This window comes from Melanostigma gelatinosum (assembly GCF_949748355.1).
Source record: "Melanostigma gelatinosum genome assembly, chromosome: 9".
In the NCBI taxonomy this organism is placed as follows: Eukaryota; Metazoa; Chordata; class Actinopteri; order Perciformes; family Zoarcidae; genus Melanostigma; species Melanostigma gelatinosum.
Genome location: NC_136642.1, coordinates 4,281,003 through 4,303,742, shown reverse-complemented (window position 1 = coordinate 4,303,742; position 22,740 = coordinate 4,281,003). Strand labels below are relative to the sequence as shown.

The window sequence follows — 22,740 nt, the reverse complement described above, 5'->3', positions numbered from 1 at the left end:
CACCTGCCGTCCTGTTTCAGAGGCAGGACGTTGAAGGGAAACTGTGCTATAGATTTAGACTGTGACATGGAACAAATGGTCCACTCGTCATGTCGGACCGCTTTTTGTGTGTGGGCGCTTACAATTAACACTGATGCAAAGAAAATGTCGATCTATAAATAGCATCACCCGCTTCTACGCTTCAGTGATGTTTTTGACGAGGTGGCATGCAGAACTCATCGCCTCTCTCTGCTGCTGTTTCACAAAAATAGATTTTCAACCAGTTGCTCTTTTTCTCTGCGGTGCAGCTGCCTGTAAACGGAGCCTAATTGTCAAGTTTAGCATCAGCGCAAGCACACACACACACACACACACATATATACACGCACACACACGCACAGATACGTTCAGACTTTTCTTCTTCTTAACTGAAATTAAATCTGAGGTATTCAGGTAGAAGAAGAGCCGCGCTTTGTGTTGTGTGGCAGTCTGTTATGGATGGGGATGAGGATTTCTGACAGCAAGAGGGGGAAAGAAGAGAGGTGATAAATCAGAGGCTAGGAATGGGCCGTATTCATCAGCCATGTAATCCTCTTATATCGCACGCCGTTTTGAAAGGCAAACGCATCTTTGACATCAATACTCGTGTGTCTGGTGTGATGAAGCTCTCACAACAACTGAGCTACTGAACAATCAACAGATGAATTGCCAATAAAATAAAAATACTTGTTGTGGGATGTTGCAGCCGTATCAACAACTGAAACATTTCATTGATTTCCCCACAACTTAAATGCATTGACAAATATCATAATATAATTATATGCATTGAAACTCACTGGGTCAGTTGACGCTGTGCTTAAGCCGATGTATGTTTAGAACGTAAACAATCAGTATTGTGTCGGTGCTATAGTGACCCACTGAGGATCCTTTGTGTGCAACGAGACGCTGTGTCTCAACGCGTTGCATTCTGTACCGTCTCTTACAGTTCTACCTACAATCTGAGAATCTTCCGCTCAACTCATGTAATTAGATAACAGCGTCCATGAGACATGTGTCAAAGGCCTCACAGCCCTTTTATTTAAAAAAGAAAAGAAAAGGTTTTAGCCGCCTGATGGAATGTGAGAACGACTCTTGTCTCATAATGTGGTGAAGACGGGAGATTTGTGCATTTCTTGCTGGAAGCAGCCGAGACATCCAGCTGACAGATATTTGAAAGCGGCCTAATTTCCTTCAGATTGATGATGAGCTCAGTCGCGTTGAATCATGGATGTGCGAACTGCGAAATGAGGAGACGGAGACGCTCTCTGCTGTCAGCGTTATCCAGTGTGGTAAGAATTGACAGCGTTAACTATTCTAACATCCATTAAAGCAATTAGCTGCTCCACACAGGTGCCCCGCATTTCAGTCCGTGAGACCCGTCATTGAAAGCCTTAAAATATTCCCAGTGATCGAACCCTTCCAGAGGAAGATGTGCCGACAAATGTAATGTAAGACAGAATTAAACAGAACGTGAACTTAATTTCATGTTGCACAATTCATTCGATTCATGTGGGCTTAATAGTTCTGCTCGTTTTCCTGCACATTTCGGGTTGAAGTGTTGGTGCCTGGTTGTGTCTGGGGGGCATTAAGTCTGACTCATGAAATGACTCTATCCTCTGTGGCGTTTTAATCTATTCTCTGGGAAAGTAATTGACAAGCCCACAGTCTGTTTAGGAGAGCTCCGGCACCAAAGGACAGATGTCACTGAAGCAATTAAAATGACAAAGGTTAATTAATTCTCTCCACTTTTTACCTGATATGAGACATTCACAATGAGTGAGTTTTCATTTCCGGAGGAGAAATAGTGTTTTGAAGAGAGTCATTTATTTTTTTGGTTTAAAAATATAAAAAATAAAAACACACACACCAGCCATTGTCTGATAGATCCTTTAATATGTCAATACCTCATACAGAACTGTGCCCCAGGACAGATTCAGCCCCAGGTCTGAAATGAATTCTTCGGCAGGACACGATCTGAAATGACAATTGCTTGTTTTTTTTTGTATTTTTTAAAGTAAGATGCCTCTTATGTCCTTTTTTGTAACGTCGCAAACAAAATGTGATTTGCTTATAAATGAGGCTGGTGAGGATGTTTAACACGCTTCGTTTGAACAAAACAGAGTTCTACATCTTCACTGGAGGAGGAGGAGGAGGAGGGGGGGGGGGGGGCTCAAGCCGATGAAAACCAAGATGCAAATAATTACAATGCCAACCACCTCTGACACCACGAGAGCAGAACCCGAGAACTTTCTAATCCACCTAAATGTCAAAGCAACGTTGGCAGCCCTCCCTCCCGTGTGAATCTCCACAGGCTGCCAAAAGGCCAGTGGTTAGTCATCTGTTTACTCCTGCAGCTGCTGGGTGTCATTGGGACTCTGAAGGAGAAATCCCATGATTCTCTCTGACAGCTCCCGCCCAGACCACATTAATCAGGGGTTGTGGGCGAGCTCGGGGGATGGACGGCGGGCATGAGCGGCTCCGGCCCAGGACGACTGAACCGAGGCAGAAGATCTGGACCCGAAGATAACTTGGACGTCCGCACGCTGCCGGATTGTGATGCTGTCGGTTTCATTCGTTCGCATGGAGCTTGTTGGACGGACATGTTTTTTTCTTGTTGCCGGGTAAACTGGTGCTTTGAGAATAACATCATTTAAGAAACAGAGCGAGATGAATCCAACCTCTCCCACTTTAAATTACTCTCCAAGAGAGACATGCTGGATTGAGGTTATTAGATATTTGAAGTCGGTTGGAGTTTAATTTCTGCGTTTTTAATTACATACGTCTGCTTTCGACATCCAGCTCTGTTTGATCACTTCACTCGGTTGTATTGAAGGAACAGGTCGTGATCTAAAAGTTAACAAAAGATTAGACCTCGCGCATGAAGACGGGACATGAAATTAGAACCTGCAGTCACTCACGTGATTGACAGATGTGTTAATAAAGGGACTAATACCAGACTCGACAACTAAATCTAAGTTATTAATATTACCAGAAGGCTAAATATTATTTTAAATCAGCAATGTTATTAAATACAGAATCTGCAATTACTTGTAGATATGAAACGCACAAAACTGTGAAACCTGCATTCATTGGATTGTTTGGCACCTTGCAGGACAACAAGCTGTTAACTCTTACAAATGATCACCTCATAAAGATGTGACTAAGTTCCGTATTTACACATTCAGCAGAGTGAATCAAAAACAACGACAAATCAAAACAATGAGCTGAAAGGTGTTAAAACGCTCACGAGACGGTCACCTTTGGGAATCGTCACACCTTCCACGTTAGACGTTTGATCCGTTGTTGACATATTAACGAGTGCAGCTTTACGTTGAATACATCTGTACGTTATTCATTGAGCTTAAGCGCTGCACGACGTACAGCAGGACGCTTGCGTTCGCCCTCAGACGACATCGTGAGGGAGCAGATCCGTCTCTCGGAAGCTCTCGCGCCCGGAACACTTTAGTGCCAGACTGTTTACACGTGTAAGATTCTGTGCATAATGAGGCTGCATTGTCTCGGCAAAGTGCTGCTTTAATTCTTTGAAGCGGAACAAACTGTCCTTGGCACATTTGGGTAACGGTGGAGAGGTATCAAAGTCACTTTATTGAGATGAAAGAACTGGCCCAAACGGCAATCGGCGACATTAGTCATTCCTTCGACTCGGTGACAGAAACATGCTCTCAATTTACGAGTCAGGTGCTCGCAGTGATCTCTGCCAGCCTTGTTCCTCCACGTCATAAATTCCTCTTTATGCTCGCTCGTCCCACAGGCAGACCCCCATTCTTCGGCCCGCCTTGTCAGAAAGCACACCCCGCGTTGGCATGTTGGATGTGGTCCAGGCTGCCATTAGCACTTGCTGTGTTGCGTGCACCGCGGCGTGCACTGTGGAAGAGCACTGAATTTAAATAGACGGCAGTGATTGGGCCCCGAGGTGCACATTTGTGCTTTTTTTTTAACCAGGTTTCCATCGGCATTTTAATTCATTCTTTCTGTGGCGTTGACTCTGCAGAGCTCCCACTCACACCGTGTTCATTTCCTCTAAATGCTTCACGTTGAGCCACTGGCTCCCAATTTATGTAATGAAGGTTTAATAGCCAATTGGAACATCCAATATCATTAACAGCCAGTGTGTTGGTCTCATCCTGAATTATTTTTTTGTCTTCGATAAGCAGAGGTGTGATCGGTAGAATGTGTGATGAGCACCTGCTGGTTGATGTATGTCTCCTCTGGAGCAAGGAAGCACATTTTAACACACTTCTGTTTCAGCCTTTTGTTCGATGAACTTTCACGTCTTCTGCTTGTGCGGAGATCTATTTTTTAAACACTTTGAAACACTTTTGACCTTGTTTTTGCTTTTTCTCTGAGTTATTTCTGGATCCTGGGGGGTCACTGTGGCTCTGACGCCTCTCACTACTGGCTGCTTGTCATGTTGCTGATGAACAGGCTGAAATTGATTGTGCTGGACTTGTCACAAAAATAAGAGCAACGTCAAGCAAGTCTGAAACGGAGATGCCGGAACTGAGGAAACAGGAGCGCAGTTGTGTTTTTAATCTTTTAGTAGCAGTGAAGAAAATGGTCGTCTGTACCTCTGTTGTCTTGTGTGATTTCTGCAAGTTTTATTTTATTTATTGCCACATTTACTTGCATGTTTGATCTGATTGGAGCCCTCCATTGGTGCCTTAAAACCGCTAACAGATATCACAGAATTGAAAATGGTGAAGATTATTTCTGACAGCTGCAATAACATGAAAATATAGATGGACGTTATTCAGTTGTTTACCACATTCGGTTCATGCACGGACGTGGACGAGATTCCAACAACAATATCAGAGAGGTACAGTCACTCGAACAATCACACCGCAGAAAACAACACCACTCAAAATATATTGGCTTTTTCCATTATGCCCTCTAATGCATACCGACAGGTTCTTCTTATTTGCGTTGACATTTACGTGTTTGCAATGATTACCAGCAAGTGATTGGAAACGACAGGAAGCACGATTGAGGCGGAAATACACTGTCAACATAAACAACTAAATTAGCAGGAGGAAACATTAATAAAATTGTTTTCTGGTCTTTGTGTGGAACCCACAATATTTACATAAATACAATCAGCATATTTTTACGGTTGGCTTGAGAAATTCCTTTCCATGTAAGGTGCTATGCATATAATGAGTATTGCAAGCCTATAAATGCTTCCCTAAATGCTCCCACAATGACCTCGGGTGGGTCTGTTCATTGAAGCAATATCAGTCTTGCGTCATATGTTTGCTGGAATAATGCCTGTCAACGTCTCAAGTGTCTTGAATCCGTTTTCATCCAAATAATCTGACATCGTTCAGGACCGACAGCCGGTCTCTCTCTCTCTTTTTTTCTTCTTTTTGTTTGTTTTCTTTTTGTTGTTGTCCTCGTCTCGTCGTATGATCAGCCCGTGGGCAGGTACGGGGTGTCACTGTGGTAGTTGTAGTCTGGACACACCTTCTGCACCAGCTTGTAGTCGGTGCTGTAGAAGGTGATGAAGATGCAGATGACTTTAAAGGGCTTGGAGCACAGCCAGGACACGTGGCTCTGGGTCTGCTCCTGCGAGCAGCTCTGCGAGGGGTCGTGGGCACACAGCGAGTTCCTGGTGCCCTTCTCCACCTTCTCGTACTCCACCCTGCAGTTGAACAGCTTGTTGTCCTTGGTCTCCAGAGCCGTCTGCTGCTGCTGCTGCTGGTGGTGGTGGTGGTATTGCTGATGCTGGACCTGGAACTCCACAGCTTTAGTTGGCGGAACGAGTCCCACGGATACGTTGCCCTGACCGGTCGAGTTGTGGCGGAAGTAGACGCTGAATGTCCCGTTACCGTGATCCACGATTTTGCCAGTGATGAGGAGGTTGAGCTTCACCGTCTTGATGTTGGAATGGAAGTCGCCCCAACCGAACATCTTCTTGAACTTGCCGGTCTTGACGATGGGCCTCCTCTTTGTCCTGGATCGAGGGTCGCGGGGGTTCGAGGCGTTGTAGAGCCAGTTCCACTGCTCCTGTTTGGAGAAGGCGTCGGCCTCGTCGTAGTTCAGATCCACAGAGGTGAAGTTCTCTTTGCCGTAGAGGGTCTGGGGCAGCAGGCGGCTGATGGAGACAGCCTTGCTGCTTTCAGTCCAGTGCGTCTTCACTTTGGATTTTGAGCTCTCTCTCAAGTCTGAATTTCCTGGACTCTGTGAATCAGCGCTGGTAACCTGAAAGAAAAAACACAATCACCATTACTTAAACATTTCAACTCAAAAGAGCTCCTAACTCGGACAAGGCTGCAGAAAGCCTGAGAATTAACTCTGGAACTGCATCGAATTACAAAGTGGCAGACATGAGGAGTATGCAGATTCTGTCTGTATATCAGAGCTTCGTATCAGATTCTGTCTGTATATCAGAGCTTCGTATCAGATTCTGTCTGTATATCAGAGCTTCGTATCAGCAGCAAATGTGACAGGAACTGGTGAGGAATGCCGAAAGCATTTTCTGTGATTAAAACCAAGTTGGAATGTCTCTTACAAAACCATTTAAACCTCCAATAACATGAGAAGGTTTTGCAGCCTCGGCGGACCAGACCAGACCAGTATCCTTTGGAATCACGTTAACTTCACACCGTTCACCAAATTGGTTCATTCAGCGAGCCAGAACACACACGTATATGGACACTGAGTGGTGGATGTCGCGTGTCTGACTTTCATGCGATAGATCGGAGATGCGTCTGGTTGCAGTCCAACAATTACTGTTGGTGTGTTGGTGTTAACTTGCTGGAACCACAATCTTTCCTTAACCTGACGTAATCCGGGGCTTTGCAGAATTGTCTGATTCGTCTGGCATTGGCGTTGGGTAGACGCAGGCATGCTGAGCGCTTTGTGGTTGAAATCTGTGGACACGTTTGGTAAATCCCGCTACCTAGCAAACACGATCTCCTATTTCAGCTGTTAGAGAACACCAACAAGCTTTATCCATCCACGAGCATCTCAGCACCTCGAACCAACGGCGTTCACGCCGTAACCGACTCTCGCAGTGTGCGAAACGTCTTGTGCCGGTTTGTCCTAATCAAGATTTAAGGGCATTCCTGCCATGCGTCCAGATGAATGAAGCGCTCCTTGGGTCCAGACATGATCCAACAGCAGACTATTACCTGCTGAATGTGGCCCGAATGGATGATTGATGATTCGTTCCGTGTCTCTCCTCTAACAATCACACAGATGAGAGGGCGAAGATCCCCCCCCCCCCCCCCGAGGCCCCGTGACAGTGATGTCCAAACCCCGGCCGAGGAACGTGACAGCAGATCTGTCTGCGCGACGCCTTTACATTTTGTACCTTCGCCCCGCGATCGATACTCTGAAAATAAGGTCTTCTCTCATGCAGAAGGTTCGCTGGATGACATTGTACTGTAGGCCAGAGAGTGCGAGGAGCTCTCGCACAGTGAGCGGTTTGCAGGAGTTGTGATCGTCCTCTGACGTGTGCGTTCATTTTGTGCACTCGGCTTCAGAGTGGAGGAGTTTTGAAAAGACGGCCCCCGGTTGTTTTTGAAGAGGCCTCGATGATAAATGACCTGATGTGGATCAGGCGTTAGTGGCGTTAGTGGAGACTTTGGCTCAGTAGCTGTAGCATCGCTCGCCTCTCTCCGAGAGGACCAACGTAACCTGAGCCATTTTAAAGAAGCCTTTCAAAACCCAGAAAGCGTTTGGAGATCTTTGCAGCACGCTGGTTTCATAACAGAAAGCTGCAGGACGGCTGTCGTGACGAGCTGAAGAGAAATGTGCATTTCCTGCAGTTTCTTTGCGCAGTGGGGCAGTCGAACCGTATTAATGAACACCTCCCTTTGTCTTCCATTGCTGGAAACAAAAGTCTGTCACGTTGGCCTCACTGGTGATGTATTGTAAAACGATAAAGTGAGCGTGAGGATGAGGGAGGCTTCCTGTTCAGGATTTATCTGCACCATTACAGTCACGCATAGCTCCTTAGGATGGAGAAGTTCAGTGAATTAGTATCGTGTAGACTATCAGCCGAGCAGCTGTGAAGTCGATTATGACATTACACCACCGGTCTTTATTCTTGGCTTTAACAATATTTCAGGTTTCAGCTTGTTTCAGTTTTTTATGTTAATTATAAAAGTGATAATGGTGCAAAATAATGTATTTTTACATAAATACAAGCAGCTGATTTAAAGGAGACATGCTGGTTTTCATGTCTCATACTGTCTGTCTGACTGTACCTGTATTCATTCTCGCTCCGTTTTAACACTTTGACGGGTTTAAACCTGAGAGACGGTCTATTTGCTGCGTAGTTGTGAACGTAAATCCTAACGGCTGGTTTTAAAATGCTGAATACGGGTTGTGTGTATTTCTTCATGGATTACTCGTTTTGATACTTTTACTATATTAATATATCCCTTAGACCTCCTTAATCATAAAAAAGACACAAACGGTACCTTTAACATCAACATAACCTCGGATGTTTCGACACTTTGTGTGTTGCAGGTCAAACGTATGTCAAGAACCTCGTGACCTTCTTTGCAAACACAACAGATTTTGTTTCAATGGATTTCTAACACTTGATCCCTTGCGAGTTGAAACGATCAATTTTTACATTATTTGCAGTAATCGTCTAAATGATCTTTGACCCCGAATCCAAACTGTAAGCCCCAAAATTCATTTCCACGAATTTTTATTCTATTCTGAGATAGATACTGAAGTCTCTAATGATCAAAATGAAGGAATCATTTTCACAGTGCGGTAATTACTGACGCTTCTCAGTGACGAGGTTTCAGTCTCAACGGAGTCCTGAAACCAGATCCAGGGAAACTGCTGTGAGCGTGGATACTAAATACAGTCTTCATGTTTTGAATCCTCTTGTGAGAGAAGATGTCTCTGGATTTTCTTCTGAGATTATCTGAAGTGCGTGCCCGGTCGTCATCAGACCCAAGTCCTTGTTGTTGTGGGGGGAAGTCGCTCTGTATGGTCCCCAAACTGTGACATGCAATTAGCTTTCATCTCAAGCACCTGACAGTCTCTGGATTAGAGCGCTCAGAGGCACATTCACAGAGACCCCTTCACGGATTAGAGTCCAACCTGTAATCCAGCCCGGGGAGATGAGGCAGATCAGAGGCAGACCTGACGAAAGCAAGGTTTATATCCAGAGCACAACACTCAGAGGGCCAAGATTTACCTCTAGAGAGAGCGAGAGAGCGAGAGAGGAGAAACAAACATGGCAGCGTAAAGGCCAGCGGTCACACTGTGATGGGTTTCACAGATGGTTTGTCAACAATGTTTACTTTTGTAATGTCAAACTATATATTTTGCACTTCGATTTATTTAACTGTCTATCTATATATTTTTTCTTTATTTCAGTCGTCATTAATGCAGCGTTCCCCGTGCTGTTTGGTTTGCGGTTGAAACGACGTAATACCGTCTTTTGACCGTTTGTCACAGGTTGTGTGTGTTTGAAGTGAGAGCAGTTCAACCAAAGATTCTCAGATTGTTTCATTTCAACATGTTTTAGTGTCCAGAAAAAGATAAAACATTCAAATATTTCACATGAAACAAAAAGGAAAGATCAGAGGAAAATCTGAATTTCTCAATTACGATCCAATTAACGGCCTTTTAACCGTCAGGTCGGCCGCTACCGAACCAGTGGTTCTGAATGTTTTTCACTCATTTACAACACGTTGTAAATCACACACTTTGATTAAGTTTAATTAAGACAGTGATGCTTCCCTCTCAATGAGCGCTTCATCAGACGTGATGTATCGCTGAAACAATTAGTCAATTAATGGATCAGGCGGAGATGAATCTTTGCAGCGTGAGGGATGCTGCTTCTCTTCGTGGTAGCGACTTAAATATCTTTCAGAAATCACAGCAATCATTGTCTCGACTGGATAATAAATGAGATCAGTGTAGTTGCAGCTCTAATGAAGAAGTTATCTCACCGTCGCTCAGGTGATCGGCATGATTAACAGTCGATCTAGTCTCTTTGATGGGACTGTCTGATACTCCACAAGGACACAATGTGTGGAATGTAGAAGATAAAAGCCACTGAGTTTGATAAGTGATGTGGAAATAAACTTTACGGTGTTGTTGTTGTTGTTACATACAAACACAATTTTCTTGCAAAGCTGTGGTTTGTGTTTGTTTGAGCTCTGCTAACAGGATTACAGTGAGAAGAGCCATGTTGGAAAATGTCAGCTGTTGGCTCATGTTGCAAAAAGCCAAAGACGCACGCACGCACGCACGCACGCACACACACACACACACACACACACACAGCCCCGATGGAGCAGATTAGTTCAGTCTTTGACTCTTACGCTGTTTCTTTTCCCTGAACTTCCACTTTGATCATTTTAATGCTCAGACTTAATGTTAAGGAGAAATACTTTTTCTCAGGTGTGTTAAAGACGTTTGTTGTATTTACTCTGGAGGTTTAGTGTTCTACTTACAGTTCCATACATACAGGGGACTCATGAGAAAGACTAAATAAATGTTAAAATCAAAGCATCAGAGGCCGTGATGACCAGGTTCTATTTGTCCGTAGTATCGCTTTAGTTCCTGTATTTCCCAAAATTCAAACAAAAGCATCTTTATCCCTCCGCCTACCTGCTAAACGCCTTTCAATACGCAGGCTTAAGAATCTGTGGAGTTTCTCTTTCATACAGACAACACACCAACTTACAGAAAGTCCTATCGGCCAAATGCAGCAGAGGGAAAAAAATAAATTCAATTTGCAATATATATAAAATATAGCGTCCCATTCAAAACACATTCAAACATATCTCCCAATCATATTTAGAGGCTTTCATTTCATGGCTCACAGTTATTCCAACTTCTTCAACCTGCAGTTTGTTATATACAGGTCCACCCCCCCCCCCCCCCCCCCAAAAAAAACATTTAACTGTCTGTTAATATTGTTCCCCTGGTTCGGTGTATGAGGCCGAATCCCTCAGCCAGATAACACACACAGCGTGGAGGCATGTTAGCACGAACCTAAGCGCTCTCTGCTCTCGCCGAGGCTGTGATAAGGCGCAGGCGTCCACTCTTTGAAACGGGAAGATAAACAACCCCGGCTTCCCTCGGGAGCTCGGAGGATATTCTATGGGCCCCCCCCCCCCCCCCCCCACCACCACCATCCCTCGAGCGGCCAACAAATTCCACCTTTAATAGAACCATCGGAGGAGCCAGATGACTCTGCGGTGGGCCGTACACACAAAAACCTGGCGAGGAAGAATGAAAGTGTGTGTCAGTTTTCATTTACCTGGACGCTGCGGCGCGGGGAGGATTTGTGAGTGCGACACTTCTGGTCTAAAAAGAGAACCGGGCCGAGAGCTGGATTTGGAGCTGCCACTCTGCAATCCTGATTGCACGGCAATTGCAACGTTCAGATATTAATAGTCGTCGTCCCTCTAATGTGTGCGTGAAACCCACGCTGCCAAAGTTTTCTGGGATTTATGTTCTGTATTAAAGTGATGGTGTTATCCAGAGAGGCTTAACGCGTGAGGAGCTATTCGGGGGTGAGAGGTTCAGCTCAAGGACACGAGGCTGGGATCAAACCTGCTGTGACCTTTCGGGGATGAGACGTTCACCTTTAATATCTCGCTCCACCTCACAGCAAACAGCATATTCTCTAATTCAGGACCTTCAGACGTACGTCTGCCACAATGCTCCAGCTCAAGAAGAACAAGTAGATATATTGGTTCATGAGATGTTTAGAAGAGATGTTCCTCCAGACAGGGCGGTAGTTGAACGAGTCCCCGGCGTGTCGATTCCGTGCACTTGGGATGCGATTGTCGTCGTAGTCGTTTCTAGTGAATTTAGCTCGTCTCGCCTCGTGAGGTCCCCCCGTGATCGAGCTGATGGATCAACTAAGAGTTTAGGGCGACGCTCTCCCACTGATATCAAAGTGTTACCTGAGGAGGGTCAGAGATGATGACAAATCACAACGTGTGTCGAGACATCACAGGCAGCTCGTGGCTGGAGCCGAGGTCCCATCACCGCAGCGGCGCTTTGAGAGGCCGGGGCACAATTATTACCGTGACTTCTGAGGAGGATAAATACTAAACGCGGTCCGACTGCAGGATATTAGAGCAGGGGCAGTTTGAAGACGGAGGAGGAGGAGGAGGGGGTAGGGGGGAGAGAGGGGGAGAGAGACTAGCCACCAGTTTTTCAACTTACCCAGAGGAAAAATGCATAATCATATTATTTCACACACGACTTGGTTCAAAGGCGGCCAAAATAAGTTTGTGAGGTTCCCATGGGTCTGTCAATCTGTTGAAGGAGCTGCAGGCGAAAGCTTAGGATGCACCGAGTACGAAACAATTATGATCATCCCATTAAAGCATAGCGAAGCAATTTGGAAGCCGAGTCTGGGGAAAAAAACACACACACTCCCATCAAGTGATGCTATGCGATCAGCTCGCACTACCAGGATGCTGCCGTCGATGTAAACTCACACACGTGATGATTGATGTTTGTCTTTATATCGAGACGATAAGGGAATCCATGTTCGTTAATGTTATTGCTCCTGGAATGGAGGAATCCGTGTTCTTTTGAAGCAGGAAGGCTTTCGTGAAGTAAAAAAAGAAGAAAGTGGGCCGAGGAAATGATTAGTGCGCTTAGTCAGCTGTGAAATTGAGTTTATGGTTTTCAAGACGGTGAATTCAATTCGACAATGGGTATTAAGTTGGAGAGAATAATTAATAGTAATTGACTTCTTTCCATCACTATGCAAATTAAACACAGATAACACTACGGGAGCTTTTTAAGGCCAGTCGAGTTTGTGAGGATTAAGTTGATGGGATTTTTTTGGTTGGAGGGAGGAGTCGCTCCTGCGCTGCTTTGATTGCTTTGTTGACAGATTCATCGGTGGGTGAGGGGTTACTGTCTTTGCCAGGATTAGAGGAATTGGGTTGTCACAAACTGTCTCGCAGCATTCTGGTGTGTTTGTCAGAATGGACTCGGGCTGTTCTCCGCCGTACTGTCAAATCCATTCCTGTTGAAGTGTGTCTGTAAGGGGGGGGGGGGGGAACATCCAGCGGGATCTTTTTGTGTGCGGGTGGATTTGTCAAGATGCAGGTTTGGAAAGCTCACGTTCACACTGACATTTAGTTAATTTGTGACGATATTAACGAGTCGATGCATGGAGCGCTTCAACATCTGGTTTGTGGAGGTGAGATTTATCATTATAGGGCGAAAATGTAAGGAAAACATTTGAATGGCAAGCCTTTAATCTCCCATCACACAATTAAAATTAGTCTGAAATCAACTAAATTACATTTTGCGTTACATTTGAAAGCAAAGAGACATTGAACTCACCAGAGAGACGACTGGCAGCAGCAGAGCGGCAGCCCACAGACATGTGGTCGCCATGCCTCCTGGTGGAGCGTCCCCCCTCATGTCAAACTGTCCTTGATCTTCTTCAGACGCAACACAAAACAAACCTCCCTTTGCTGAACTATATAAGAGTGAGGAGAGGCGGTCCTGAGGCGGGAGAGGGGAGATTCAAGGGGGGGGAGGGGGTCAGATGTCTGCCGTTTAAAAAAACGCCTCAAGTGTCTTCTGGGGAGGTTTGAGTTGCACGGCGGCGAGAACCGAGGTGTTTGTACATCTGAGTGTCAGTGTGGAGGGATGTTTTATATAGTGCGCTTTGAGGTTCAGAGAGGCAGGGAGGGAGGAGGAGGCAGGGAGGGAGGAGGGAGGAGGGAGGGAGGAGGAGGAGGAGGGATGGGGAGACAAATAGAGTGAGCGAGGAAGGGGGGAGCAGAGAAGGAGGTTCATATTATTGACTTTTGAGAGGCAACTTTTCTTGTGGCGTCGTCGGGGGCTGACATCTAGTGGCCGTCTGCTGCGTTTGTTCTTGAGACGCTGTGGACATCGGTCGTGATGACCTCATGGTGGGAAAGCGTTCAGTGACGGCTCATTCTCTCACCAGACCCCCAACAAAGCGCAGATCTTTCATCTACATGTAGTTTATAAGTTTGAGTTTAAAAACTGGACTTGTTTTAGCTTTTGCTAACATTTGTTATGAATGATGACTCATTAAGATTAGGCTATTTAAGTTTTTAAGCCAAATAACAAAGCTAATTTATTCTGTGATTCTTTATGTTTTTTAATTAGGTTTATCAGGTTTTTGCCACAAAAACTAAATGACTAAACTTAACTTCTACTAATTATTTTTAAATAAATAAATAAAATGAAGTATAATGATAATTAAATAATGTCTAATTGACATTTTGGACTTTTGTATAAATTTAAAAAATGTTTACGGTAACGATTTAACACAAAATTGAACACAACTGCCAAAAAAGCAGAATGTGAAATACAGTTACCACTTAGCTGCAGACTTTTATTGAATATTTAAAAGCTCTTTACCTTGTTGATACATTAACACTGACATGTAAGTCTGTGACTCTTAAATAACAGAAGTTCTCATCATCCCTAATTGTAATCTTTTAACCTTTAACCTCTGATAACACTGTCTCTACCGCTCTCCGGTTCTCTTAGATCAGCACCGTCTGCGCTGCTGCCGCTGTGTGCGCTGTTAGCACCGTTAGCTGGCGTGTTGGGAGGCCTTAGATACGCTCTGAAGTTCAAATGTCAGCACCTTTCGTGACTTAATTCATGTCTGTTCCACATTAAAGGACGTCTAGTGATGCTCTTTATTTTACTCATTGTCAAATTCCATGAAAAGACAAAGAAATGCAGAGACAGACGAACCATCGCTGGTGTCTTTTCATGGGATTTGTTGACAATAAAGAAAGTATGTAAGAAAACACGAGCCGTATCCTATGCCAGTTTAAACATTAAGCTCTCTTGTGAACATAGAAAGAAAATTACAAAGATGTCTTTCTGTGTGTTTACAACCGTGTTATTTATTGTCAGTAATTCTTCCCACACGTAAACAACCTGTACAGACACGGCCGAGCCTTTCCTCTTTTCCTCTTTTTTTACCCTCTTTTCCTCTTTTCCGTTTTTTTTCTTCACAACATACAACTTGCATCATGATCACAACAATCAGCAATATCACACACCCACTTCGCAATATTCAAACTAAACATTTTCTGTGCAATACAAAATAAATGTACACATACTTCGATTTTTTTTTTCTCCAAAAAAAATTAAAAAAATTGCTGATATTTACAAAATCCCACAACAAAGAAAAGTAAACATTCTCCACACCAGTTTGCTTTTACGTCGAACTCTTGTTATGAACACGTATCCTTTTTGTACAGATCGTTTCTTTAAATCTATTTTTCACTTCATGTGGTGACTGAAAAACGACAGAGCACCTAAGATACGCATTACTACGTGAAAACCTTTTAAAAACTCAGAGGTATACTTTGCTAAGTGACCCCAAAAGAAAATGTAGTTTTCTTTGTGTACATGTAATATAATGTGCCCCATTCAAGTGTTAATACTCTATTACAGGACTGTTAGTACTTATCGTCAGTAAGGCAGAAATGACATTTGCATGGTTTAAATTTATTGTTTCTTTTTCTTTAATTGCTGCAAAGTTTCAGCTTTTCCACAATGGTAAACAAAAGTAGAGATTTTTTTGAATTTAATCAGAATTTTTATGGGTAAAAATAACTTTAAAGCCGGCGATTCATTAAATAAAGTCCCCTGTTGATATCATAGTTCAATCTTTAATGATCTGATCTGGGCAGGAATAAAAGTGATAACACCAGACAAAATCTACAAACCACAAAAGGTACTTTACTACAACCCAAAAAATCAGCTGTGAGAAATAAACTCTGTACATATATTCACTTGAGATCCACATCTGTTTTGTAGAATGTGACGTCAAAATATCTTTTGCCGTTGTTTTTCTTTGAGCGTTGGCAGCTGTTCCTCTGCTCGGTGGGCTTCTCTGTGGAAGAGGCAGTGTTCTATGGCAAGAGAAGGTAGAAGTCACATGTGCATATCATGCTGCACTAATATAGTGCAATGTAGAGCCTGAAACAAAGAGGGTGGAGGCGGAGAGGCTGTAGTTTCCATAAACAACTCCATCAGCATCGTGCGGATCTGTTTATCCCACAAACACGGGCCGTGCGCCTCTAAATCAAGCAGAAAGAGGAGAAATGCCTCCCTTTTGTTCGAGACCGTGGAAGAGATTTGAGTCAGAACCCAGTTGAGGATTGAGAAAAAGGAATCCAAACCTTTTTATGGAGATTTTCCTCTCCCTCCTCCTCTTCCCCGCGGTGACTTTTGGCAACGTACGAACCGTCGGAGCATCCGAAGCCTCCGGCTGCTCAGCATTTCTAGGGACAAGCGGAAAAGCGCGGGGGAAGAGTTGGAGCTTCAGAGACAGACTGTCTTCTGCATCCAGACTCCTGCAGCGCAATCGCTTCTTTTAAGTGGATGTGAAAAAAATAAAAGGCATTTCATTGAAGACGGTGGAAGGTCACGAAGGCTCTTGCAAAAGGAAATACTTTAGAACGGGTGATTGAATGGAACTTGAAATGGATAAACCCCACCACTGTCTCTGCCGTGAGAGGATTTACTGTAACGTCTCCGCTCTGTGACGTGTCCCTCCCCACGATGAAGTGGGTCTCCGTGTCCTGGAGGACTACATGTCCGTGTCCCCGTCGTAGGCCAGAGTCAGAGGTTTTAGTCGGTTGTTCTGTTGCCTCTGTCTCTGAGGTCTCTTTGGCTTTTTGCTGTGTGGAAAGATGAAAACAGGACACGTGTCTGAGCTGTCAGTTGTGGCTTATATACAAATAGGCTTCTTGTGTCAAAGTGTATAATGTATTCAATACATTTTACATCCACCTCTCTAGAGCAGAGGTCTTAAAAGGGAAAAGTGCTTCTAATGGAAATTTACTTTTTTATGGCGTACAGTACTTCTAACCCTGTATTGCTGTGATCTCTTCTTTAAACCTGCAACGCTCATGAAGAAACCTTGGACCCTCTTGAGTGTCACGAATATGTATTTCACTAAGAAGTCAGAATAGCATGTCGAAGAAAGTCATTAATAGTATATTACGTCATATAATTAAAAAGTCACAATATATTACTGTTATTCCATAAAGTCATAATACACGTTAGTGCTGATATACATTTCGTTGGATAACTTTGTAGTTTATTGTGAAAGTGAGACGGAAATATATTTGGTTGTATTTGTGCACTTCCACCCTGAATCGTGTCCTTGTTTTGTAAAACGCTGAAGAAGCGCTGCTCTGGAGAATGGCTGTGAAAGACGGTACAACTAATACTCACTTCTTGTCTCTTTTGTTAAATCTAATTTGTTCCCCAAAGAGTACAGAGACGTGTGATCTCCAGACGATGGAAATGCTTCGAAATATAAATTCTGGAAAGTTGTTAGAGACGATCAAAAGAAACGTCTCTGAAGTTTCTGTGATGTACTTGCTGACATTTGGTTTATTACAACAGTACTGTCTTTCTCTGACTGATTGGTCTACTATGATATAACAATGTAATGTGGAAGCTGAATACAGAGAAATAACATCGATACGCTTCATGTGTAACAAGGATAATGAGCTCTTGATTTGGCGGGAGATGAAATGGGAGGAAATGAAGATGGAATGTGTCGCGCTACTTCCTCGTACAGCCACAAGGGGGCAGCATGGCATCATGCAGCAACATCCACGTCTGTTTCCTGCATTCATCCCCATGTGTCTGCTGCTGCAGACGTAGATCTGTGCTATCTGTGGAGGAAAGTACTAAAGCACTTTCAACATACTTGTACTTGAGTATTTATATTTATATTTACTGCTTCTTTATACTTCCACCTTACTTCAAAGGAAAATATTGTACTTTTTACTCCAGTTTATTTTTAAACTTGTAGTTACATGTTGTAAAACATGTAATATGAAATTATACTCCCTATGGGACAATAAATCTACTTCTTTGGTGTTTTTTTAAATACCTCCTCCCTCCGCTGGTGTCACCAAGGGATACTATGCTAAGCTAATATGCTAATACAGTAGATTCTGTTTACACCCTCTGGTTAATAAAGGGACCCACGATTGTTTGTTTGTTTGCTCACATGGGACATGTGTTTAAATATATTTCATCGTGTGTGATAAAGGACCATGTGTGGACTCAAATGTGTGGACCCTCCACATCCTCATTAGCTGCTGCTGCGGCTCTGAGCCAGCTCTTGGCAATCGGGACGGGTGTAAATCATCTCGTGTGCATTTTGGCCCATCAAGACCACCGTCCCGTTGGCGTCAGACTCTTGGGCCTGAAGAGAGCGATACACTTTGGCACAGGAGCTGCTGCTCTCACACACGAGGACGGCATGAAGGAAGCAAATCAAAGAAACGACGGTGATGTGAGGGCGGCTGGAGGACAGGGCGAGGGTGCTGTAACTCAAAGGTTGAGGGACAAATGGCTTTTTTGGTTTCATGAATGAGGATAATGATAAATAGGGGGAATTAAACTCGTCAACTCACCAAGCTAGGTATATCATAGACACTATGAATATGAGGAGCACAAAGGCTCCGGCTGCTACACCGTACACCCACATCTTCAGCTTCCCATCTGTGGAGGAGGAGGCTCGTCAGTTCGTCTCTCTCTTTACACTGACAGCCGTAAAAAGCTGCAACAATTCATTCTGAGAGAGCGTAAACATGTCGCTGCTGCTGCTGCTTATTTCGCCCAGTGGCACGTAATTTACAGTGTCATGATATTGTATGAATCAGGTCCCATTAAAACACTTACTGGTTCCTACTGGTCCAGTGGAGCAACAACATTGACATCATAACATCTTCTCATGATTGGATTCAAGTCCAGAGGTTCATCGGAGGCTCATTTCAAGTTCAATCAACCGACAGGAATCATGTCAACACGAAGACAACAGGCAACTTATTTTCATGCTAAACTTGCACATTTTTATAATCTTTTCGTCAATTATCAGTATCTCCTAGAACAACAAGTTCAAGTAACACAAAAATAAAAAGATGCCTTCTTATTTAGATATCGAGCTACTCGGCAGTTTGTAGTAAAAGTCGTTAAAATTTGCTCCACGTTTACAAGCTGCAACATCACTGACGCTCACACATTAATGGATCAATGATCATAATCCAATAATGAAATATACGTTATTGTGAAATACCAGTACTTCTCCTTCTGGCACTTGAATGCTCGTTCTTCTGTACTTTAGGAACTGTAGGATAAAATACATTCCTCTTCTCTACAATGCCCAGTTGTTTTCTACCACTGCACCTACATGTGAGTCTTTCATTGGTACCTGGTTCATACAATGACATTAAACTGCATAAGTTATTAATATTACCTTTTTTCATCAGGGAAAAGCATGTTTCAGATCTTACTGTCATGAAGTATACCAGCAAGAAGTGTGCAGCAAAAACAAGCAAAGGTTTGGAAGATAAAGGATACGAGGGTTCCTGCTCCTGACAGACGTGAACTCAATCTCTTCTGCACTCTGTAGTATGAAACTTCTGCACTCTTGCATCCTAAACGTTTCTGTTGCTGTCATGCACCATCAGTCACGACGCAAGGGTGCAGATGCAGTTCTCACATGTTAATGTAGTTCAGAGCAGGTTCATACGCCTTCTTAACTTTACCTCAAGGATTACGCGCTGCTCTGCAGGAAATAAACCTTTTCCCGTCAGATGAACTTCAACAGACGTAGCGGCCACTTGTTTTTCTTATCGAGCAGTGAAAGTAGGAATATTTTGAAGTCTATTTTGAAGTTCCTGACGGGTTCTTGGGGAGTTTTTCTTTATCCAGCGCGAGCGCCCAACGACGGAGGATGTTGTACGAATGTAGGACGGAAGGTGAAGTCACCTGAGGTGACCTGTGATATCGGGCTGCACTAATTCATTGAATTGAACCTGAACTTAAAACTTGCGCACACATAAAAGGTCTTTAGAAATGATGTGTGCTTATTTACCACCATCCATCTCAGTAAGATGACTATTTGAATGCATTACAGGTCTGATTTACAGTCGTCATTACCTGGAAGTGTTCGATTCTATCTTTGTGAGGTAATAACACTCTCACGCTAACATTTCTCAAAATATAAACGAGCCACGTCGGTATCCTTTTGACTTCCACTCCGCTTCAGACTCTTATATTTGCGGTGTTTGTAATCGCGTCGTGGCAGCCGGGAGATAGGAGCCTCTGAAGAGTACATCAAGAGTTCGTTCCACAAACGTGACAGTTAAGAGATTAAAGGTTTGCATTTGACAGCAACAAAACACAATTCTTCACGCCGGGATGTGTCTCTTGCATTTCTAATTCTTGTTGTGCGCACTGTGAAGTCATTTTGGTAAGAGCTAGCGTACGTCGGACTGATCCTGAGTGTGGTCATGTGGTCTGACCTGGTCCGTGAGGCTGCAGGTACCAGGTCCGCCCGGTGCGTCCAGGCTGGATGGTGGATGGCGAGGTGGGGTTAATGGCACGACTGGTCTTCACATCCCCCTTCTTGTCCCCCGCTGTGGGGATCTCCAGGATCGGGATGGGGGCGCACTGGTCCAGCCGCCCGGTGGACGACAGCACCTCTGTGAAGCCCTCCTCGCACATGCATATAGCGGCCTGCAGGGGGCAGCGCAGAATCATGTTTGGTTTTAACTGCGGCTACAGTACATCAAGGGAGTGACGGGCCGTGTCTGCATGGAAGGGAATGAACCTAGATGGGGTTGGTACGGCAGAGCCACCGACCTGATGCTCATTAAGATAAATACATCAGCTTCCAAAACCATTCACAGCACGTCTGTGAACTGCAGTTATTATACGGAGACGTGTTTCTGTTATTTGGCCTAAAACAAGTGGGTGGACAAAATATTAGAAACACAAACAAAGTGGTCGTACATTTGAATCAACACCTCTCTAAAAGGGTTTCAACATAAACTGAATAGAACATTTATTGAGGTCGGACTCATCGCAGCACTGTTGCATTAGTTTTAGCTGAACCCAATAAACCGGAGCGTCTTTGTCGTGCTGGTCCGGGGATTGAACCGGTGACCTCAGAAGTCCTACGCTGACATCTCATCAGATGATTGTGACCTGCTTTACTCTGGTCATTAAGTCTGTCTGCTCTACAAACCAATACGGCTGATACCCAGCCTTCACTGCCAGCTTCTAAACATACAAGCTTCAGATCCACCAGCTGCTGTATCTGGTGAGCATCGACACCGTTATCCTCATTTTGATGAGTGACACTGCGAGAAAATGGCCTTTACATCTTCATGCTGCCATCATTTCATTCCCTGCTGCATTGAAATCCAATGGTGGCAGCAGTGTGTCACGGTGACATTCAGCCAGAGAGCCTGTGCTTCCGTGTTCACGTCTACAGCAATGTTTTTACGCTGTTTACAGTTGTTCTCTACGAGATAATCTCTTCATTCGTTTGATTGGCTGTCAGGACAGCGAGAGGAAAGAGCCGCTCACCTCACTGCAGAAGGACTTCGGCATGAGGCAGGGAGGCTCGCAGGAGCTGTTGTCCACCGGAGGGTTCAGAGGAGGACAGCCTCCTGTGTGCAGAAGACGACAGGATCAAAGTCATCAGCTTTTTAGGGAACGCAATGAGCATCAACACCATCAGTGTGCTGCTCTCAGTACTGGTGTCACCTCAAGTAAGAACATCTACACGTTTCATATTATTTAGGTCTGCTTCCTCTTTGTTTTTAGAGCTGAACCAACAGTTTGTAGTCTAACAATGTTTAGTTCCAGCATCTCAAACGTGAATATTTGCGTCGTCAGTGTTTTCTGATTAAACTGCAACTGGACAGCTGCTTACCGGTAACGTTGAGTCCGTCGGAGCGCTGGCACCAGACTGAGGCCCGAGTGGAGTTGAGACGACCGCTGCTGAACCATTTGTACTCGTAACATTCGCCCCCTGAGAAGGAAATAAAAAAGAATCAATATCTGTAGAGACTGTACACAGGGAGTCTGCAGTGAAGACCATTCATCATGAGAGTGACGGATTAATAAAGCGGCTGCTAAGTTGTGCTTCTATAATAGGCTGCTGTCACATAATATCACCATCAGTGTGTCTTCACAGAAGGGTCCAGTTCAATGTTTTAATCTTCACTAAGAGCTTTTGCTTAATGACTTTCTATCAATGCTATTATGACTTTATCAATATCTGCATCAGTGCAGTAAATGGCCATATTTCCCTACGGAGGTCTGTGTAACCAATCATCGGCCCGGCCCATTCGGCGAGCGTAAAATTAACAATTTCACCTTGAACAAAGGAAAGATCTGTTCTCCGTCTCCTGGCTACAGCATCGCTGCTCCGGCTCGATCTGCGGCTTTCACAGGACCAACTTCACCCGATACACTCTTCACTTTCCTCATTTCTTACTCTTCCCTTGGTACAGGAGAGGCCGTTTCTGAAATGTGCTAAATTATCATTCAATCACTCACTTCAGCCGGCACCTCCCACCATCTTTATTGGACATTGGGACTTTCACTTGTTGTGGAATATTTCTTAAACTATTCGGGAGAAAAGTGTAAAGTGTTTTCAAATCAATGGCAAATGAAACAGAGTTCTTGGTGAAGGATCAAAGTTGTAATCGTCTATTTATTTGCTTGCAAAGAGAACACAGTCTCACAGATGCATCACCGTCATCTGCAAGAGGTGCTCTGACGACACAGTCAAATGCACGGACATTTATGCTCAGCCAGCATGCTGTTATCTTGCATCGCAAACAAGAATAAACAAAGAAGACAGAAGAAGAAAACAAGTCAAGGCAGATGTTTTCCTTTGAAGCACAGTGTCCTGTC

At 44.1% G+C, this 22,740-nt stretch overlaps 2 protein-coding genes across 2 annotated transcripts in view; both read right to left on the bottom strand.

Moving 5' to 3' along the window:
- Positions 1 to 4,629: 4,629 nt before the first annotated feature.
- Positions 4,630 to 13,467, bottom strand: LOC306782821 (neurexophilin-1). Its single transcript, XM_079276290.1, has 2 exons — positions 13,339 to 13,467; positions 4,630 to 6,237 (listed from the first exon to the last, which is right to left on the bottom strand). Exons 1-2 carry the CDS (start codon positions 13,417 to 13,419, stop codon positions 5,446 to 5,448), a joined length of 873 nt encoding a protein of 290 aa, XP_079132416.1. The 5' UTR covers positions 13,420 to 13,467; the 3' UTR covers positions 4,630 to 5,445.
- A 2,300-nt stretch (positions 13,468 to 15,767) lies between these two features.
- Positions 15,768 to 22,740, bottom strand: part of thsd7ab (thrombospondin, type I, domain containing 7Ab) — a gene marked incomplete at its 5' end in the record, with an annotated part of 119,620 nt that continues 112,647 nt past the window's right edge. Inside the window, 5 exons of the mRNA XM_079275741.1 lie at positions 15,768 to 16,682; positions 18,441 to 18,528; positions 20,334 to 20,547; positions 21,403 to 21,485; positions 21,752 to 21,850. Coding sequence (XP_079131867.1) covers positions 16,592 to 16,682; positions 18,441 to 18,528; positions 20,334 to 20,547; positions 21,403 to 21,485; positions 21,752 to 21,850 — 575 coding nt within the window. The 3' untranslated portion in view covers positions 15,768 to 16,591. The remainder of the gene's footprint in view (positions 16,683 to 18,440; positions 18,529 to 20,333; positions 20,548 to 21,402; positions 21,486 to 21,751; positions 21,851 to 22,740) is intronic.